Below are 20529 nucleotides of genomic sequence, written 5' to 3' on the forward strand. Positions count from 1 at the left end.
GATAGGTGCTGAAGCTCACAAGGTTGGAGGCCAATAAAGCCCTGAAACCTTTGAGACGTACATTTCAAATTAAAGATAAGCCATTAATGCACTCAAGCACCAGTGCAAACTTTATGCCACACCAACTTCAGCTGTCCAGCAAGTGGGCCAGTTACTTCATCTGATCAGCATTACTGAAATAACCGGGGGTGTTCTGCAGGGCGAGCAGAGCCAGACATGGGTCCTCGGGTCCAGTCTCATTCCAAGAATGGGAGGCAGCAGAACTTTAAAGAAAGAGTGACTAAGGAGGTAAGACTTAAAATGTTCTGGCAATTTAGAGACAAAGGTTTGCTGGATCTATAAAGCTATATATAACATCTAAGTAGATGAAGTATTAAAAGTAGTGTAGAGGATACCTCCCTCCTATATTATTACGTTTATTGATATGTCTTTGATATTGATATGTCTTTATTATATATATATATATATATATATATATATATATATATATATATATATATATATATATATATATATATATATATATATTCCGTTATAACACCGCAGCACCCTAAATACCATAGTCTTTGAGAGTTTGTGGGCCCTTCAGAGTTGTCTGTATTACTGCTTAAGACGAGCTTAACCAGATTTCCATTGAAGTCCTAAACATAAAATAGGAGAACATGACGCTTTATCAGTTGAGAGAAGTTATGCAATATTACATTTCTATCTTTTAAGAGTTATTTAGAAGAGATTTAGGTCAGGTTTTTTAACCAGAGGAACAGCAATATGGTGTAAACATGCACCTTTCTGGGATCCATCAAAGTCTGATCTTTGCATGAGTTCTTAATGCATATCATGTCAGGAGTTTGACTTGAATAAATTGCATCCAAAAGAAGAACTACTGAATAATTTTAAATCTCCTGACGAGGGTTTGACTCTAACACGTTAATGTTACAGTGTAACATTGATTTGCAGCAGGGACGAATGGTGGAAATTAGCCTATGGCTATAACCATGCATGTTTACCCCTGTGTTCATCAACATACAGTACAGTCCCTGTCAACAAATAAATAAAATTGAATTGAATTACGAGAACAACAACTGCACATCAGTTCTAAAAGGAAAAAGAGATGAATACATAAAGAGTGAGAAGGTCCATCTGTGAAACATGGACGTGGTAGTATCATGCTTTGACCTTGATTTGCTGCTACATGGGACAGATCCCTTCTCATCCTGTTGAAATGGGCTGTTTCACTACTGTATCTCTGTCTGGAACCAACCGCTGGCACAATGATGCATCAGCGTGATTAAACACAGTGGTAAGAGGAGTGTCCCATCATTCCACCTTGTACATCACATGCACAACATCAAGGTGGAATATCTGCGAAAAATTATCCACGTTTTAAGTGCTGGTGTTTAAGGGACAAACATTGAACTGAGGAAGTGACTCAAGATTCTCCTATTGATGTTTACAATGCAGCCCTTAAATCACCATCTCCCTCTCAACACCATTTGCACCTTATTAAAACCATATATCAACACATGTGGATGAGGTAGACAGTTACCGTAACAGTGGACAAAATACCCTAAGAACTGCTTGGTGGAACAGGTAGATCAGTGAGTTATAACTCTATTCAATAGTATTTCCTAATATTGTTAAGATTTGTCTAGTTTGTTGAGGTTGGTTTCTTTTTTACTGTAATCCACTTCTAAGACCTGTATTGGAATTCGATAGTGTTGCAGGTCAAATTTATCCAGAAATGTAAAAAAAAATGTTGGCAGTGATGATGATAATAAGTACCCCTGTGACTGTTTGTTGTACTACTACTAATTATATTACCAGCAATAATGACTAGGGTGGGTAACATTGTTATTATTAGCCTTATGGTTGTTGTTGTTGTTGTTGCCTTTTCTGTCACTATTATTGTTGTGGTTATTTTTGTTGTTGTGATTATTATTAATATCGTTATCATATTAGTGTTAGTGTTTACATGTATGTGTATCTCTCCATCTTAGTGTATTTATGTATCTCTACAAGTGTGTATGGCGGGCAAGGCAAATTTATTTAGCACATTTCACACAATGTGTGTGTGTGTGTGTGTGTGTGTGTGTGTGTGTGTGTGTGTGTGTGTGTGTGTGTGTGTGTGTGTGTGTGTGTGTGTGTGTGTGTATGTGTGTGTGTGTGTGTGTGTGTGTGTGTGTGTGTGTGTGTGTGTGTGTGTGTGTGTGTGTGTGTGTGTGTGTGTGTATGTACTCTTTTACTGCAACACATTTCACCACTAAGACACGTCACGCAGACATCACAGCACTCACCACACTATACACACTGCACCGATCACTGTCTTGTCCTTTTGTGTTTCACTTTGGGGATTTTGGTCCTCTCTGTCAGAATATGGAATCCAAATATTAATAAAATATGTGAGATCAGACTGTCAAAGGGGGCCGGTGAAGGACACACACTCTCACACACATTCAAGCACTTTAAGAAAACATACACCTGCTGCAGGATTAAAATATACAGTATATGTCATGGAAAAAGGTTTTTACCTAATCACGGTACTAACCACTAATATATATGCAGACAGATTAAAAAACAAAATCATGCACCATTGTAAAAATGTAGTCTGAAGTATCTTCTTCAAAGTCATTCGTTGCATGATTATCGTCTGATGGTTGCGTTTTTAACTCCTTTTCAAAGGAGTTACAAACGGATGAAGAGAGATAGTGGCAAGCTAAATTGAGGTAATGGGACAACTTCACTTTCATCTGTCCAATATAAATGAGGTGAATCTGCAGTGATATCTCAGTGGCGGCATGAAAAATCTATTTTTAGACGCTAAGAAGTGAATATCATTCTCAGAACGGTCTGGCTTCGTGTTGGGCACCAAAGCACCTAACAGAAGGTGAGGCTTTTTGTCTGTTTTGTAGATTTGCCTCAAAAATCACATTTATTTTTCAGTATCAGTACTGTACATAACCACGCTGTGGTCCAATAATCTGTGAGACAAGGACACGGTAATGATCGGTGGCCCAATTCTGGTCGTATTTGTCACAGTCTGGGTCTGTGTCTGAAAAAAAAGACAGACAGGAAGATCTTGTGTGTCAGCTTATGGATATTAACACGCATGAAATGGTAAGTAATGTGTTATACAGCAGGGGATTATGCTCTCTATGATCTTGATGAAAGCACAGCTTATAGAAAGTACTAGGTCAGTCTGCATGTCCATCAATATATAAACACTGTTATGAATGATCTACAACACTGAGAACAGGGATCCTCAGAAATTAGAACAAGCAGAAAAAACTAAAGAGTCTAATGAGTTTGCGTTGATACCATGGTGTTATGTTGCAACAACTTTATTATGAATTTAATCGAAGCAAGTTATATGAGTTGCTTTCATGGACTGCACCTGGAAATGTAACATGATCATTTGTGTTCATACAGTATGACAGAAATTATAGGATGTAATGTCGGATGATCATGAAATTACAGTACACATCTTAAAGTTTGTGTTCAAAAACTAGAATGATTTATTTAAATTCTAGTGTGTTTTTCCATTTATTTGTCACACAGAATCGTATGTTGCTACAAAGCTCCAACAATCCAAGTTGAAGCCAAGAAGTTGCACGAAAGTTGCAGTTCTTCAACCGACCACTCGTCCATTATCGATTATCATCTTGCTCCAATTCAGGGTCACTTGTTAGTCTCTATGCAGTCACAGGGCCACACACACAGTCCCATGGTGAATATAGGATAACCAATTAACCCCCCACCCCCATATGTCCAAACGTTTGGTCTGTACTGTATATATATTATATAAAGCATCAAAATTATGTATAATTAGAGGTGTGGTCTTTTGATTGGGAGCAGGCAAAACCACTGCCCAGCTGTCTTCACTTTTGCGACTTAGCGCTTTTCATTACATTGACTTCTTTGAGGAGATGAAGTTTTTGCTACTATTAAGTTTACAAACAGCCCACTGCGTAGGTTAGCAGCCTGTGCTAACTGACCATCAAAGGTCATTTCTGCAAAGACCTTTGAAGCGGGAGGTCCAGTAGCAAATGTCCACTGGCAGGTCTACGGTACCTCCGGTGTGGATTGGGTGAAGGAGCTGGGAGCCATGCTGTTGGGCCTGCATGACTGAAAACTGAGCAACCGCAGATCCCAGAGCAGCACTGGTTTCAAATGTTGTTTCAGTAGTGACACTTAAAATGAGGAACGTTGGAAAGATTTGATGAGAATGAATGTAAAGTAAATTAATTAGCCTCGTAGGTTAGCATAAGCCAAGCCAAGCTAAAACATGCTAAAAAAAACAAGAACAGTGAGAATGTGGAAAACTTAAACTTAGATAAACTTTTACACAAGTGGAAACAAGATACAGTATTTCATATTTTGTTTTGCTTGCATTTTTATATTTGTAAATTCACATCAATTTTTGGGCCAGCAACACATAGAAAGAAAAGCTAATTGTGATGATGAGCTCACATCATAGCCCCATACACAGAACTCTCTTTCATAGAGGGCATGGAGTAGTGGAGAGATCCTTGTATTCCTTGGTGAGATAATAACTTAAGGAGTTAGCATCTGGTCTCACCCTCACCCCCCTTGTGGAAAGTATCTGTCCCCATGCTCCAACAAGATTAATCATGGCCTGAGAGCTAATTACTTTTCAGCTTTATCCATAGCCATGATCATATACTAAAACAAGGTTGCATGCACAGCCACAAAATCAACCAGTCCATCTGATAGAACGGGAACAATCAGTTTAACACTCAGATTTTGACTTGATTATGATTTTTTCTTTCGACAGCTTTTCAGATATTCTAAAATATGCCAAATGCACATAAGGTGTTCATCAGTTAAAAGTGTTATAGAAGCCCTAGTTAAGAGTTTTTTTCTTTAAAATATCAAGCATATAAAACCTATGTGTGTTAAGAACCTATTACGTTTTAGATTGATAGACACATAGGAAGTACATAATGTTCCTCTAAGCTCTGCTTCATTGAATTTCCAGATACCCGTTTTTAAATGAAGAAAACAGAAGCACAAATACTTTCTCAGCCGAAACTTCTTGCAAACACATTAACATTTAATGCGCAAGTCACAATTAAGCCTATAATCGCCTGTCTGCCTCTAAGTGTGTTTAAGTGTATGTGCTTGTGTCAACTTGTGAACGTGACCTATATCTCACATGGTGACATGCTGTCACTGAGAAGCCTGCCGTGCTGCTAAACTGCGGATGCTGCAGTCCGCTTGCCAGCCAGGTCAAACTACCCCCACTGCTCCCTGCCAAAAGGCTGGAGATACTGACATTGTCTGTTTTGGCTGAAAGCGCACCCTGCTTCGGATTGCCCTGTGTGGCACCTGTCAGGACTCAACTGAATGTCTCAGGAAAGACTCGTCTGTTCTGGTGATAGCATTTCCAGCCGCCTGATGGGTATTCACTCGGGATCAGGACTGATGGTTCTCCGACATAGCAAAGGTGGAGCCTTCCAAGGGGGGGGGATCCGGTGAAATGACTCATTCATTATTTTTAATTGAAAAAGTAAAGAAAGTACAGCTGCTACTGTACCTCTGTGTGTTACAAAGTGTCCAAACCATCTGACAGGGCAGTAATGAAATACAGTCGCCCGGTGCTTCACGCTACAGAAATAGCAGCCTTTTCCCTGTCACCAAAACATGTTGATTTACAGATTGTATTTTTGGTGAAGGGTGGACCTTGTGTGAGCCAGGGTACTTATGCTAGTTGCTAGTGTGTCCCTTGGTATGAAAACAACATGTAAATTTAAATGCTGCACTGTAACTCCAGGTTAAGTAGACAGGTGGCATTTGTTCATCTTTTACTTACCTCCAGTCAATCTTATATAAACATCTAAGACTTGGCGTTCACATCACACGTTTTATTGTCTGTGTCATAATATTCAATTTCTCAATGGGGGCCCAAAGCAGCAAGAAAACAAATGCACCAGGTCCGAGGAGGTTAATCAACAGATGATGAAAAGTGTATAGATATAATTGTAACCCTTTGTTCTTAAATTGTCATTGGTAGTATAAACCCCTAAGTTATTTTCTGAGCCTCCTCGTGTCATGAACTTTATTGTTTTCTGCTGCTGTGTGCAACAGGGAGGGTGCCGGGGTGTGGAGTGGGGTAAGGGACGGAAACTCCCCTCACAGTGGGCTGTGGCAGCAGGTAGGCAGATCGAGAGGGGAAGACAAGATGGGGGTTTTGCAGCAGAGAGGTAGGCACGGCGTATGACATCCCACTGGCTTTGTCTCCAGGATACAGTAGCAAGTGTGACGGTAGAGGAAAGTTGCAGGTGTCTGTTGAGCCCCATGGGAGGCCCATTAGAGCTGCACCTCCTGCCTGTCTGACTTCCTTAGCCCCATCAAGAGCCCACCTGGGAGCATGATGGGATCTGTGTCTAGAGTACCCATCTCTCCCTGCCTGCCTACCTACTCTCCCCAAACCTCTCACTCACACACGCATCTTTTTCCAGGAAACTAAGTGCCAGGCCCCTGCTGCTTTGTCTCCGGCTCAGGATGGGTCCTTAGTTGGATCCCATCCATACGCCACTGGCAGCAGCAAAAACAGAGAGCACTTTCTCTCTGTTTATAGCAACAGCATCCCCTCGCTGTCTGTCAGCAGTTTGTCGTAGTCTTCTGTCTGTATCCCGGAGCAGAGGAAAGGTGCTGGCAGTAACCTGGAAGAACACACAGAGCAGCCAGGATGTAAGCATAAATGAAGGGCTGTGAAAAACCACGAGGCGGCGTGCGTTAAGGGCTCTTCCAGATTTTAAGGATCTCAACACATCTGAAGAAGTGTCTGGAAATTCAACTAGCCTTTACCTGAAGTTGATGGAATCAAGATTTGTGAAGAGGAAGAATGATATCAAATGGACATAGGAGTGACTCTTTATCTTACAGATCCTAAAGTAATAACTACAGGAAATGCCTGTCTGACATCATCCTTATCTCCCATTTTCCTCCTCAAACAAGAGCGTGTTGCTTTTATCTGTTGAGTAACTGCCTTGCCTCTGGCTGGAAATGCTGTGCAGAGGTTGAGGGGCTTCAGGGTGTGTTTGTGACAGCAATGGGGAAATGCGCTATGTGGGAAGACGGGACCTCCCCTGCCTGCTGTGATTTTAGCCTCCTCCAGGGATGCTGCTGGGGCCGGAAGAGGAGCAGGGTCCAGCCTGAGGTATGATCACCGGCAATGCAGTCTGGAGACAGGTTTTGTTTTCATTCTCTAACAAATAGCACCCCATTCATATCTACTGAACTCTGAACACTCTCACTCTTTATCCATCTTGTATTTTTCTGTTTTAAATACTTGAGGCTATTTTTTTCCAGAGTTGAATTTGTCTTGTGTCAGCCATGTACAAACTGTAATGTTCTGTTACATTATCTTTTGGTTGTCATGGTGATCTATACAGTATATTGCTTTGTCACCTAAGTGACAAAGCAATGCACTCAGCATAACAACTGTCCTTGGTGAATTGTGCAGCTTTATTTATAGTATCAATGGTCACTTAGGTAGCAGTTTCATACTGTTTCCAGTTTTTATGCTTGGCTAAGCTGTCTTTATTTATAGCATACAGCTCTGAGAGTGGTGTTTGCATACTCATCTTACCCCTTTCTCCTTTCCTGCAGTGTCTGAAGAACAGTAACTTAGGTGTTTTTTCACATTGCAAAAACCAATGTACAAGGCATTTCCCACTCCAGACTGTTCAGCATGAAGGACATACAAGACAAACTCCAACTGCAGCTAATATCATTACAAATCAAAATACAATTTAAATGAGCCCTTTCACTTATAGTCCAGTTCTTATTGTGAATGACCCTCCCCTTATTCACTTGATGAGACTCCACCTGTAGCCACACACCCCCCCCCCCCAAAAAAAAACAACTCAAATCCTGAAATTGTGCAGTTTTTGTGTTCTTTGTCAACAGCTATTTTGATTATGAAGTTATAATAATAATAATAATAATAATAATAATAATAATAATTATTATTATTATTATTATTATTATTATTATTATTATTATTATTATTATTATTATTATTATTATTATTATTATTATTATTATTATATGGATTAAGTAATTGATCAGATGAGTGTAATAATGCAGCAGCAACTCTCAGGGGTTGCTCATCCCTAAAGCTGAGGCTGATTAGTGAGGCGGACATTGCAGTTGCATAACAGCATCATCTTATCATATTTATCTCCTGTACTTGTTGCTGTGGGCTAATTATAACATGGAACAATTGAGTTGTTTTGGTTTTACAGTGGGGATTAGTCACTGGAAAATGAATGACTTCTTCCGGCATTTGCATTTGCTCAACAGTGTTGATGCTGTCTACTCTCATATCGTTTTGTAAACCTTGTGTCAAGGTTAGGATGAGGTTCTTTTGCTTTATCTAAAGTTTCTTGAAAATATTTTTTTTTCATTTCTGTTTAAATAAGACATTTATTTAATCAAAAATGCTTTGTCTTTGGCCCCCACACAGCTTAACAACACAAGAGTTTAAGGAGTCCCTGTGCCAAAACATTCATCTTATGAGCTTTAAAGAAAAAAAACATATTTTTATGTTATGATAGTTTCTTTCAAGGGACTAGTGTGCAGTTAACCATTATTTAAATGTCCATGCAGCCCGACACATCCTTTGTTCCTCAGTGATCAAACTCAAATGTGATTTCTGCCACCGAAAATACCTGAAACCAACTGGATTCCCTCATTTAACTGGAGAATGGTGAGATCTTTAAGGGAGGCTGTTGTTTGCTTCTTGTCAGCTCAGTCTGCATCTCCTCCTGAGAGGGAGCGGTCTGCGTAACGTGTTGTGTTTCTGAAGAGCGCTCCGGCACCGCGGCCGGGACGTGCGTGTCTGTACGTGTGAAGCGCATCATGGTGTAGGAGGAAGGCGCAGCAGACTGGCCATACCCGCATCTATAGTGGAGCTGCCCCATCTGTCCGCAGGAAGGCGAGCAGGTGCAGGCTCCTCCGGTCGGACCCTCGACAGCTTGCAGCTCGATAATCTCCTCTGACGACAGCGAGGCCGGTGCGTAAAACCAGGAGTACGCCGGGGGGATTTCATCAGTCAGCGCGGTTTTACTCACAGGTTTCGATCTAGTGTCGGACTTGTTGGAAAGTCTACCTTGATTGTGAGCCCGGATTGTTAAGAGTTTTGGATATAATGACTCTTTGTTGGATTCTTTAATTGTTGTTCTTGCGTTTGGATTGCCAAGACTCACTTTGACAGCAGAGCATGTTGCCAGAAATAAATAATAAGGTAAGGCACTATTGCTGGTTGATTGGCTGGTCAAACATTTTATAGTGTGTGTTTTTTTTCTCAAGCTGGCAGGAATAAAGGTGTAAGCTAATAAACAACTGTTATACTATGAGAGTTTGTATTTCAACCTTCAGTCGTAGCATGTTCATTCACCTTTTCATATTTGCCATAGCTTTTCCATGAAATAATAGCTTCTTTCACCCAACTACACTGCTGATATTCAGACTAATTCCACATTTGGTGAAAGTTATGAGGGGGACACTTTTCCATTCAAACTGAAGCAGATATTGACCACTTACTGTATTCATATATCCATTGAGTTATTCCCACTTTGAAATATTCTCCTTTTATCCTCCACAAATTATCCCACTCGAATGCTTATTTTGTAGCCCACCCCCTTCCTCCAGAACGCATGCCAAGCTATGATGAAAAATCTGATCCATTTCTATTTCAGTCGTTGTTTAGCCCACTTATTTCAGCGTTTGTTGTGCTGACAGATTCTGTGAGTCTATATGCGTTCTGGTGTATTTCTCACACCCTACATGGAAACTGATAAATTTAACCATTGCCATTTTTGCAACTTAAAGGAACTGCAGTAAGGACTAATACTGATGCTGATCACACAGATCGATCAGTGATTATGATTTATTTGTAACGCTTCCCTGTTGTGTGGTCACGTTCAGTGGCAGCAGGACCCGATCTGCCATGAGCAATAAAAGTAGCAGTCCGATTTCAACATTAAAAAATATTTGTGACTGAAGTGCGAGAGATCATCTTTTTACAATCTGTTGAAGTAATGTTTTATTGCTCAGTTTGACCCTCTGACCAACTGACCCTCTTAGAGGGAAAGCCGCTCACTCACAAAGATCCTCCAAAACCCGACAACGACCTCCTGCTACTTGGATTGAGTCAGTATCACTGGTGACTTTTTTTATTTAATTACGATTATTTACTCTTGCAATTAGTCTAAATAATTAATGCGTCTACATGGATCCCAGAGAGACCTTTTACAGTATCATGCAGTCTCTGTGTGTGTGGGACTACAATTTATCTTGTACAAATGTGTAATTCACAACAAAATATCTTTATTGTTTAGATCTTATGATAATCCAATCCCTTGTGTTTTTTTTATGATCAGCATTGTGAAAAACACAATGTGATCACGCACTCACATTACTGGAACAACTGTGCCACATATCTGTGACATGAACTGTGACCATGACTTCTTTTAAACAGTTTAGGTGTCGGTTTGCATTTATAACAAGAGCTTGAGAGTCATTATTTATCTTTGGCTCATGGGCACATGGTCGGATGTTCCTGGGTTTCCACTCGCCTCAATGTTCATTAAACAGGCTCACAGCAGACCTTCACATGTGATATTTCAGAAGTCAACCTGCCAACATGACCTATATATACAGTACATGGCTCCTGCTGTCCCTAAATGTACCTCTGAGATTGTAACATGACTATATGATTGTACCATACATGTGGTTTCACTACCACACTGAAGAATTACATCTATTTTAATGGGGAGGGAGAAAACTGAGAGTGTGGCGTTCAACGTTACAAGTTTGAAAAGCAATATGAAGAAGTCAGCTGAACTTGTGGTCCAGCTCTGTGGAGCAAAACAGACAAGTTCCTCCTTTCCTGAAAAGAGTTGAGCTGACTTGACCTGGCCTGAGGTTGCTTTTGCCTCAGTCAATGGAAAAGCTTTTGAGATTATTGGATAGCTGTTTTGAATGTGGCACCTGTGAACAGCCTCTTATCCTGATCAGCGCCCCCCCTCCTTCTGTCTCTGCCAGGCTGGCAGAGCAAATTTAGCACGAATCCTCACATGAGCCTAAGCTTTTTCTCACCCATATGGTGTCAGCTCTCACGGCTGCACGCGCGCCTGCTGATTAATAGGGCACGTGTAAGCTGGCTTGGTGCTGATGTGCACTATCATCCCACACGTTTTTTTTATCTAAAAAAGAAAGAAAGGAAGAAAGAAAGAAATATCAGTGTTTTTTTATTCCAATTTAACACTCAGATTGCGCATGGGTACACACCTGCATGAAGTGGAAGGTCCACAGAGAGCATTACAGAGTGAGTGGAGCCTTGTTGCTGGGTTTTTTACAGAAGTGATCTATTTTGGGATCATAGAGCATTATTTTTTTTTTTGCTTGCTCAACCCCACTCAGATGCCCAGTGGCTGCGTGTTGCCAGATGGACTGGAGAAACCACCCAGCATGAGCACATTCTGGTTTTACATGGCTGCTTGAATCCATTTCCTTCAGTACATAAGGATTCCTGAATCTGATCATGTTTGAATGCATCATTCTAAATAGAAGAAAAATATAGTGGATCGCTGTTACAGGTGAGCTTGTTGTGCGTATTCATGAATCGGTCTCATTCTCCCCACAGACGTCCCGCCCCGAGGCCTTCCCGCACCCTCACAGACTTCCAGCAGAAGGCGGCCGTTTTGGAACAACTCGACCCTGTTCACAGGTCAGCGGCTCCACGCTGCAGGATGCTATAAGCAGCTGACGTGCATGCAAAACATTAAACATTAACAGTGCCGTTCTTTTTTTTTCCACTTTTTTGTTTACATTACACATGGTGTGCATTAAGTATTCCAACAACACTTGCAAACATCCAACGCTTTACCAAGCCTCATTGATAGCTATTACCCTCTTTGGACTCTTGACGGTTAAATTTGTGTCGGAACGTTTGAGGTCATCTGCACTGAAATATTTTTCACGTTTGTGTTCTTGCAAAAAACGTGGATGTGCTCTGTTCACATCTGTGTGCACATATGGGGTGTAAAGCCATCACAGGTTCCCACTGATTCAAGAGGATCTTATTTAACAGCATAGCCTCCCAGTTATGTGCAGGCATGTAACTGCTGTGTTTACTTCTTTTGCCTGTTGTGGCAGGTGCTTCTGACTATATTTAGCCCTATCTCTATGCGTCATAACCAAGTTGGAAGAAACTGCAGCAGCTCTAAACACGTGAGCGAGATATTGAAGCTATTTAGTGTATAGAAAATCGTGTACAATGCCGTTAATAATTGAGAATAAAGAATTTGGCATAGTAGTACAGTGCTTTAGTATTTCCAACTCTTAAGAGGATCCCGTATCATGTTGGATGGATGGAATCTCTGTTTTCTTTATAACTATAGCTCATACGTGGCTATACGATTCTGTGAAGACAAAGCCAGGACCTGGCGAAGGACAGAGGTCTAATTTTGTCCATCATTGCCATCGCTGAATCTTGTAAGGCGACAACACATGTAATCGTGCTCGGAGAGCGATCCGAGTGGCAGCCAGAGAAAAAGGGATTGCTGCGCTTCACCTCCCCCACAAAGCCACCACAGACGGACTCTGTCAAGACCGAGCTTTGTGGGGCTTTGTCCTCGTTTTACTCTCACCCTGATCAGTAATTCCAGTTGAAATCTGCTGGGGGTCCTGGTCACCTGAACCTGCATGTTGGGAGGTAGCCAGGCTGAGAGCACAAACCAAAACAGACCGGAAGCTGCATAACCTGAAGACGTTACGATGTCAAACACATCTTAAAAGTTGTACGAATTATTATGTTTACTTGTATCTTTTAAAGGTACATTTTGAATAATCTCTCTTTTAAATGCTCACCATTGATATTTAGTTCTTATTTACTAATAAACTAATAAATACAAAAGTTTTGGAGTGGAATTAATCAAAGGCGACATTCTGATTCAAATGTGATGATGTGTTGATTTTCCTTTTATTGTGTTCACATTTCTAAGCTGTATTAATTACCGAGGGCCATGCAGTTCAAATAGTTCATCTCGATTACAGAAGTTTGGCTCTGGTGTAGGGACGCTGCCTCAGCTTGAGCCTCAAGTGGTCCAGGTGGTGGTCAGCAATGCCAAAAACCAGCACCTGCAGACAGACAACATCCTGCCCCAAATTGCCAACAAAGGAGGTCAAAACAACTGTCAGACACACTTGGTGAGACTCTTCCACGGATATCTGTGATATGGGATGATTAAAATCCGAGAGCCAGTTGCTTTTCATGTTTTCTTGATAATGCAACTTTACTTTGTTTAAACAGGATGAGAGGCCAAAGCCCACTCAGCCGTTCAGCATGCGGTTTGGTGCAGCAATAGATAAAGTGACATCCTCTCGCAACACCAAGATTTTTAGCAACAAGCCGGAGAAGGAGAAACCGTCTGAGGGACAAAGGTTACCAATGTCACCCACAGGTACGTATGGATGATGCATCAAAATGACAGGGGCACAAAGACATGATTTCTAAATCTGAGTCTGCCGTAGGCGCACTAAAGGATCCGCGTTATCAACTCGTATTTTGTAATCTACCGAATTACTCAACCTGGCATTGAAAGATGGCTGTTTCACATCTTCTCCACTTGGTGTTATCAGTATGACAATGACTCATCTCGTTTTCCACTTCTAACTTACTGCTGCAGAGGCAATGGGCAACTTCCAGGAGCGGCTCACAGAGTTTGAGCTGGAGGAAATCAATAACTATGCGGAGGTCTGGTTCCTGGGCTTGGGCTCCCAGAAAATCGAGGGTTCTCAAGGAGCGCCGCAGAACTCTGGATATGATGATGAGCATGGAAGCTACATCAGGGTAATACATCAGTCTTACATTTGATTACTTTTGATTCAGGATTGGTTTAATTAATACTGAATAAACTTTGACATGGTGCAAAATATTATTGTTTCATATTTAGAAGTTGTCTGGAGCGTCTTTCTTGTTAAACTTATGTTTAACCTTGTATGTATGTACACTGAGTTTGCCACAAGAGTTAAGAAACACAGAAATGATCAAAAAGATATATGATTGCATATTACACACACCAAAATCAAAAGTTTGCCATTTTTGTATTGTTGTAAAGATTAATCTTTTCCAAAGGACAAAATAACATCCCAGGAAGTCCTACATGACACTCACTATCAGTTTTTCTTAAATTAAATTTGGTTATCTAGGTTATCCAACATATGTCAAGTAAAAAGAGAGACTAGACAATGAAGACATGTACTCGTATACTCCTGCGCATACTTATAAGTTGAACTGAGCTGAACTGTACAGGACCAGATGCCTTCAGGTGAAAGAAATGACATCAGCTGAATGCATGAACACTGTTGTGTGTGTCCAACCCTAAACAATGAACTGCAGTGGGTCACAAAGCCTGTGGCAATTAACTTCACGTTTTGAAATGAACCAGACGGATGATCGACAGGCTTATTTTATTGGACAATATGCACGGTAATGAATGAGCTATTTAAACCTGAATAACTGACTCTCACATGTCTATTGAGGCTCACTTCACTGTCACAGCTCTGACAGGCTGTTACTGCTGATACAGTAGCAGAAACCATGTACAGGGGAGTGTATAAAATATATATATATATATACATATAATATTCACAGTGTTCCACCTGTTGTGTCTTTCAGGTGCTGCATGACCACGTTGGTTACAGGTTTGAAGTTCTTGAGGTGATTGGGAAAGGCTCCTTTGGGCAGGTCCTAAAATGTCTGGATCACAAGACCAACGAACTTGTAGCCATTAAGATGATACGCAATAAGAAAAGGTGCAAGCTTCAATTAATTTATTTCATTTCTTTTTCTTCTGTTCAGTTCTGACTTTTCCAAAAAGATCCTGAATCATTTACTTTTACAAAAAACTCCACTTTGCTAATTACTCTAAAAGCACATTATACCTCCATTGCACTGGAGTGAGAAAAATGTAAAGGTACTTTTCTCATTCATTCAGATAAGGATAACTTGTGATTTTTTCCCCCCATGCGCCTACACTGCGATCATTTTACATTTTAGGAGTCTTCCAATTGGTTGACACCAGATTTAGCCTGATAGAAGTCAGAGCCTCGTGGTATTACCTTACCTGCCTTTCCTCACTGAGGATCACGGTTTCTGCAAACGCCTGAGTCCTGTTAGTTAGATGAGGGAACTGCTGGGCCTTCCTGCGGCTTTAATAATGCAGAAAACAAAATGAATGCAAAGTGCAACAGCTCTGCATCAGAAGAACACTGTCATTATGTTAGCAACCGTATCCAAGTATGACCATCTGGTGTGTCTTATTAATATTTTGTATTCTGTCTGCAGGTTTCATCACCAAGCTCTAGTTGAGCTCAAGATCCTGGAAGTCTTAAAAAAAAAAGACAGAGACAATCTTCACAATGTCATCCACATGAAGGAGTACTTCTACTTTCGAAATCATCTTTGCATCTCCTTTGAGCTTCTGGGGTGAGTATGCGCACCCATATTCTGCGGGACTTGCAAGGAGAATTATTAACATTACTGAATAATTAATCCTTTAATCAAGGGCGTGAAACGTTTCTCAGGTAGCTACACCAGCTGGGTCAGAAACAGTGTTCCTTAAAGCAACTTCTCACTTTTACGTTGAAAGTACAGCAGCCACTCAGGAGTTCAGTGATTAACTCTTTATGTTAATCCACCTATGTTTTAGCTTGGATCCCCACTGATGTCTATTTGAAGGGAGAGTTTTGCATATCACCCTGGTTTAATGACCTTTAGGGGATGTCTTAGACTGGCGCGTGGTCTAATATTACTGTCACTGAATCCTTTAGTTAAGACCTTGATCAGAGACCTATCTCTTACTTCATCTTGCTTCATGGTGTGAAGGATCTAGTTACACACTCTAAAGAGGTATATGCTTATCACAAGAAGCAGGAAATAGCTGGATGATATCGTCTGTGTCTTAGTGCACATTTGTGAGCACAATTATAATTTCCATGTGTGACAGTCGGTGGGGGTTTTATCATTGATCTTGGCTGACATAGAATTTAGCAGGCTTTATTTTATGTGGAAAAGAGAGACCTTACGAATGTCATAAATGTTTTAAGGGAATCCCTGTGAACACTTATTTCTTATTTGAACAATTATTTAAAAGTGTACTCCGGGGGGCATGGAGTAAATCAAGCTTTTAAATGCTCTTTATGTTTAATCAGAACCGTGAATAAATACTGTTTGTCTCTTTTTGACAGAGTGAACTTGTATGAGCTCATCAAAAAAAACAACTTCCAGGGATTCAGTCTCGCCCTCATCCGTCGGTTTGCTCATGCACTTCTCAAGTGCCTGCAGATGCTGCACAGAGAAAAGATAATCCACTGTGACCTCAAGCCGGTACGAACTATATCATCTGTAACACATGAACCCGTTCTTAGAAAATGAAGGGGGCGACTGATTGACACACAGGGAAGCCAACGAGCTATACAGGCCTGAGGCCACACATTTCCATTGAATGCTTTACTGCTGCTGCTGATTGCGTTTAAATGATTTGAGCTCCACCTTGTGGACAATCACAATACTGCACCACTGCTTAATAAAAACACGGTTTTGAAAGTGTTTGCTTCTTCCTCTCAACAGGAGAACATCCTTCTGTCGCAAAGAGGACCAGGAAACATCAAGGTGGTTGACTTTGGATCAAGTTGCTATGAACAACAAAGGGGTAAGAACATATGGAGAGTTTATATGTTTTTACAATGTCCGAAGAAGATGCAAAGTCTGGTGCTGTGAATATAAAGATCTGAACCCGTGTCTATTTTCTCTTCATCCCTTCTACCTGTGCTTCCTGTAGTGTACACCTACATCCAGAGTCGTTTCTATCGCTCTCCAGAGGTTATCCTGGGCCACCCTTACAGCATGGCCATCGACATGTGGAGTCTGGGCTGCATCCTTGCCGAGCTCTACACAGGCTATCCTATCTTCCCGGGAGAGAGTGAAGTGGAGCAGATAGCTTGCATTATGGAGGTATGAATTGATTTCTTTACTCAGTTCACTTTAAAGGATCAAATTTGGAAACGCGTCAACATTTTCAAATATGTTTTGTTGGTGCATCTGTATTTTAAAGAATCCTGATATTTGGACTTGCAGGTTCTCGGCATGCCTCCAAATGATTTTGTTCAGTCAGCATCAAGGAAGAAGTTGTTTTTCGGTGAGAAATTTACTTCACCTATATTCAGAGTTGGTTTTTATAAGTCTTATTTCATTAGATATTTCATATGTTTCACAGAAAAATACAGACTGTGGCTTTTGGGAAAGGTTGCAGTTTATAACTGTAACTCTGCAGACTACTAGAATATGAAAACCTAACAAGTTTAGCTGTTTTTGGAGCTTTTGTGATTACTATTTGTAGACAGTGTGCCCAATTAATTGCTATATATTTATATGTTGTGTGCAGACTCTAAAGGGAACCCAAGGAACATCACCAACAGCAAAGGGAAGAAGCGGAGACCCAGCTCCAAGGAGTTGTCAGCGGCATTGAAAACCACTGATCCTCTCTTCCTGGATTTCATCAAAGGCTGCTTTGCGTAAGTTGAATCTACAATTCTGCTTAACAGTTGAATTCTTTATTGAAAGAATTACAACTTTTCTTTTGACTTAGACTATGTATTCTTTTAATTCTTTAATGACACCCTTGTTCTCAAGTAGACTTGATTTATTTTTCTGTGTGTTTAAGGTGGGATCCAACCAAACGCATGAGTCCTGATGAGGGGCTACAGCACCAGTGGATCCTAGAGGGAAATTTTAACAAAGTCCGACCCAGGATCGCGCCTACAGTCAAGAACACTTCAGACAGTTCAACCACCATGGACAGACAAGCTCACAGCAAGCCTGGTAAGAGTTCAGCCAGCCCAGGAGCTACATGTAAAGATTATGCATAAAAAGAATGATAAAATACAACAAATACCAGCCTTAAATCCAAGTAAGTCAAAAATAAATCCCCTTTGTTTCTATTGTACAGCAGACAGGTTCAGCTCAGGAAGTAACAACTGTGACAAACTAATGAGGAATCGTTCAGAAACTGGATCAAAGATGGCCTCTGCTGAGCGTCTGCGGCCCATCGGGGCCTCTGCAGAGGAAGAGGTGTGTGAAAGTGGGGGCAAGCTTTCCACATATACCCAGCAGCAAGACGGCAGTGGCGAGAGGTCTGTTCACATCATCATCAAGCCTCGGCAGGGAGCAGGCACAGAAAGTGAAGATAGTCAGGAATCGCCTCAGTGTTAGCGTTGGTATCGTCTAACAGTCAGCGGGAATTGTGCGGCATGCAGGACAAGTGAGCGTGGTACTGTTCAAACAAGATGTCTAAGAAAGTTGCATTTGTTTGAGCCTCAACATGGCCATGTCACTCAAAAAAATGTCAAAAAGCAACATGCTAGAGAGTTCAGAGAAACACCTGAGTGTCATGCTCGAAAGGAGCCGAAGTGGACGCTTTCTACTGCAGAGAAACAATTCAGAACGCTGATGTACAGGAGAAACACTGATCCTAAGCAAAGAGGAACACCTTCTATTTATTGTTTTTAGGAAACAGTCAAAGTGTATTATTTTTGTCCTGTGAAACCATGTTTTTTTAGATGGTGAGCTCAATTGTCAATTGTATTTTTTTATAAAAGACACCAAAATGACTGCCACACAAGAATGAACGTTTAGATGTCCATCCCAGCATCGGGACTCGCTGCCACTATCTCCTGTATTATTTGTTGAATCCATCTTTGCTGTGCATTGAAAACCACAGATAAACAGGTTACACTTCTCTTAGTTTCCATCATGAATGAGAAAACTTAGCTGATTTCAAGAGTGCATGGTTTGAAAAGTCATCCTATTTGTTGTTGCTCTTCATTTTCTCCTGCTTAACAATTGATCCTCACTTTCCTTTGATTATGGTGAAAGATTTGAAGGATTGAGTGCAATAAAGGCTGAGCCAAATGTTTTTTTTTCTTTATTTCTTTTTTAATTACAGCAACAGAGAAGAAATCCTCACATATGTTTTGATAGTAAAATTATGTTTCTGACATACATTTGTGATCATTCACTATTTTCTTTGTTTATTGTGGAATATCTCTGAGCCTGTGTTTAATATTTGTTTAATGATATAACTAATTAAGTATAAAATATGTATTTGTAACAGAATTTATTGTATATATTTAAGCTGTAATTTCTTATACATGTGTACTGCAGAACCCATTTCAAAAATTGTTGAGGATTTAGACAAGGTTTTACTTGTTGTGTTGTTACCATATGAATACATTTTGTATGTCTGTGTAATTCCTACAATTTTTATATTAGAAACAAAAAGAAAATCATATTATTGATAGTCTGTGCCTTGCAGTATTAATGATTGTGCACTTTACTATTATCTGTGTACATGTGGATTAGAAACCTGCTGCATAGTTACTTGACTATCCCGCTAGAATGCCTTTCTATTTAACAAAATGATCATCAGATATAACATATTATAAAGAAACTATTCAATCACCTTTTATAACTGATTTATCTTTTTAAGAGCTCTAGTTTAAATCAAAAATAGACCTGTTCCCTCACTATTTGTCAGCTTTCTAACCAGAGATCCCAAGATGGATTGAAGCTGAAATATAAAAGTCTTTATATGTATTTTATGCTGAAATAAAATGGTTTTTCCAAATACAATGTATTTTGACATTTATGTATTCATTTAATCCACATTGTTGTGTTTTTGTGTCCAATATTTACCTGAAATTAAATCAAACTGAATCTTTATTCAAACTGTTTTAAGCTTGCTGAATCAGTTAGAATAAAAATCTGTATTATGGCAGTTTAGTGAGGACTTTTATGGTACAGATCCATTAAATACAGATCCAGAAGCATTTTTCACAGGACCTCCTCCCTACTTTTAAACCAGAAGTATTTGTAAAATTGTATCCTATTAAAGAACAAATAATGTTATCCTCTGGGTTATATTTTTACATTATATTATTTTATCTTTGTTTATTTCAAATCTTTTTTCTCCTTCTCTCTTAAGATGTAGGCGATATGTCGATTTTGCTAACAGTCGCTTTACATTTGCCCTTTCATTGTCCAATTTACCTTGCAGTATAGTACTGATAAAACTTTTATTTTTAAAAGTGAAAAAAATATATATTTAACATAAGGATGCTATGGGTGGATGGATACATGGATGGATAGATAGATACATAGTTCTCAGGAGAAACAACATGGAGAGGAGACTCCTGATTTCATTCTACCGAGCAGCAAATGAGTCCATCCTTACCTACTGCATCTCAGTGTGGTATGCAAGCTGCTCGGTAGCGGACAAAAAGTCAGTGCAGAATGTGGTGAAAGCTGCAGAGAAAATTATCGGCTGCCCTCTGCCACCACTGGTGGAAACTGCTTCTGCACGTTACCTCAAAAGAGCCAGAAACATCACTAAAGACTCTTCCCACCCTGGCCATCACTTGTTTGATCTGTTGCCCTCT

At 40.2% G+C, this 20529-nt stretch overlaps 1 protein-coding gene across 3 annotated transcripts; it reads left to right on the forward strand.

The window, feature by feature from the left end:
- The first annotated feature begins 8803 nt into the window (after positions 1-8803).
- On the forward strand, positions 8804-19723 carry dyrk4 (dual-specificity tyrosine-(Y)-phosphorylation regulated kinase 4). Of its 3 annotated transcripts, none has more exons than XM_061721332.1 (14): positions 8804-9040; positions 11675-11758; positions 13087-13239; positions 13343-13493; positions 13719-13882; positions 14711-14847; positions 15380-15520; positions 16282-16420; positions 16664-16745; positions 16875-17047; positions 17171-17231; positions 17478-17607; positions 17757-17914; positions 18042-19723. In XM_061721332.1, the coding sequence occupies exons 4-14, from the start codon at positions 13376-13378 to the stop codon at positions 18302-18304; spliced, it is 1566 nt and encodes a 521-aa protein (XP_061577316.1). In that variant the 5' UTR covers positions 8804-9040; positions 11675-11758; positions 13087-13239; positions 13343-13375; the 3' UTR covers positions 18305-19723. The 3 variants fall into 3 exon arrangements, with proteins under 3 accessions (XP_061577316.1, XP_061577314.1, XP_061577315.1); XM_061721330.1 differs by lacking the exon at positions 8804-9040 and adding an exon at positions 9068-9271; XM_061721331.1 differs by lacking the exon at positions 8804-9040 and adding an exon at positions 9068-9271 and having other exon boundaries at positions 18045-19723.
- The last annotated feature ends 806 nt before the right edge of the window (positions 19724-20529 follow it).

The sequence above is a fragment of the Cololabis saira genome, chromosome 5 (assembly GCF_033807715.1).
Source record: "Cololabis saira isolate AMF1-May2022 chromosome 5, fColSai1.1, whole genome shotgun sequence".
Classification (NCBI taxonomy): Eukaryota; Metazoa; Chordata; class Actinopteri; order Beloniformes; family Belonidae; genus Cololabis; species Cololabis saira.

Coding starts and splice junctions, on each gene's coding strand:
- dyrk4 (XM_061721330.1), top strand. CDS start 9,248: ATGTTGCCAGAAATAAATAATAAG. Junction 13,494..13,718: donor GTTACCAATGTCACCCACAG/GTACGTATGGAT, acceptor TTACTGCTGCAG/AGGCAATGGGCAACTTCCAG. Junction 16,746..16,874: donor TTGCTATGAACAACAAAGGG/GTAAGAACATAT, acceptor TGCTTCCTGTAG/TGTACACCTACATCCAGAGT.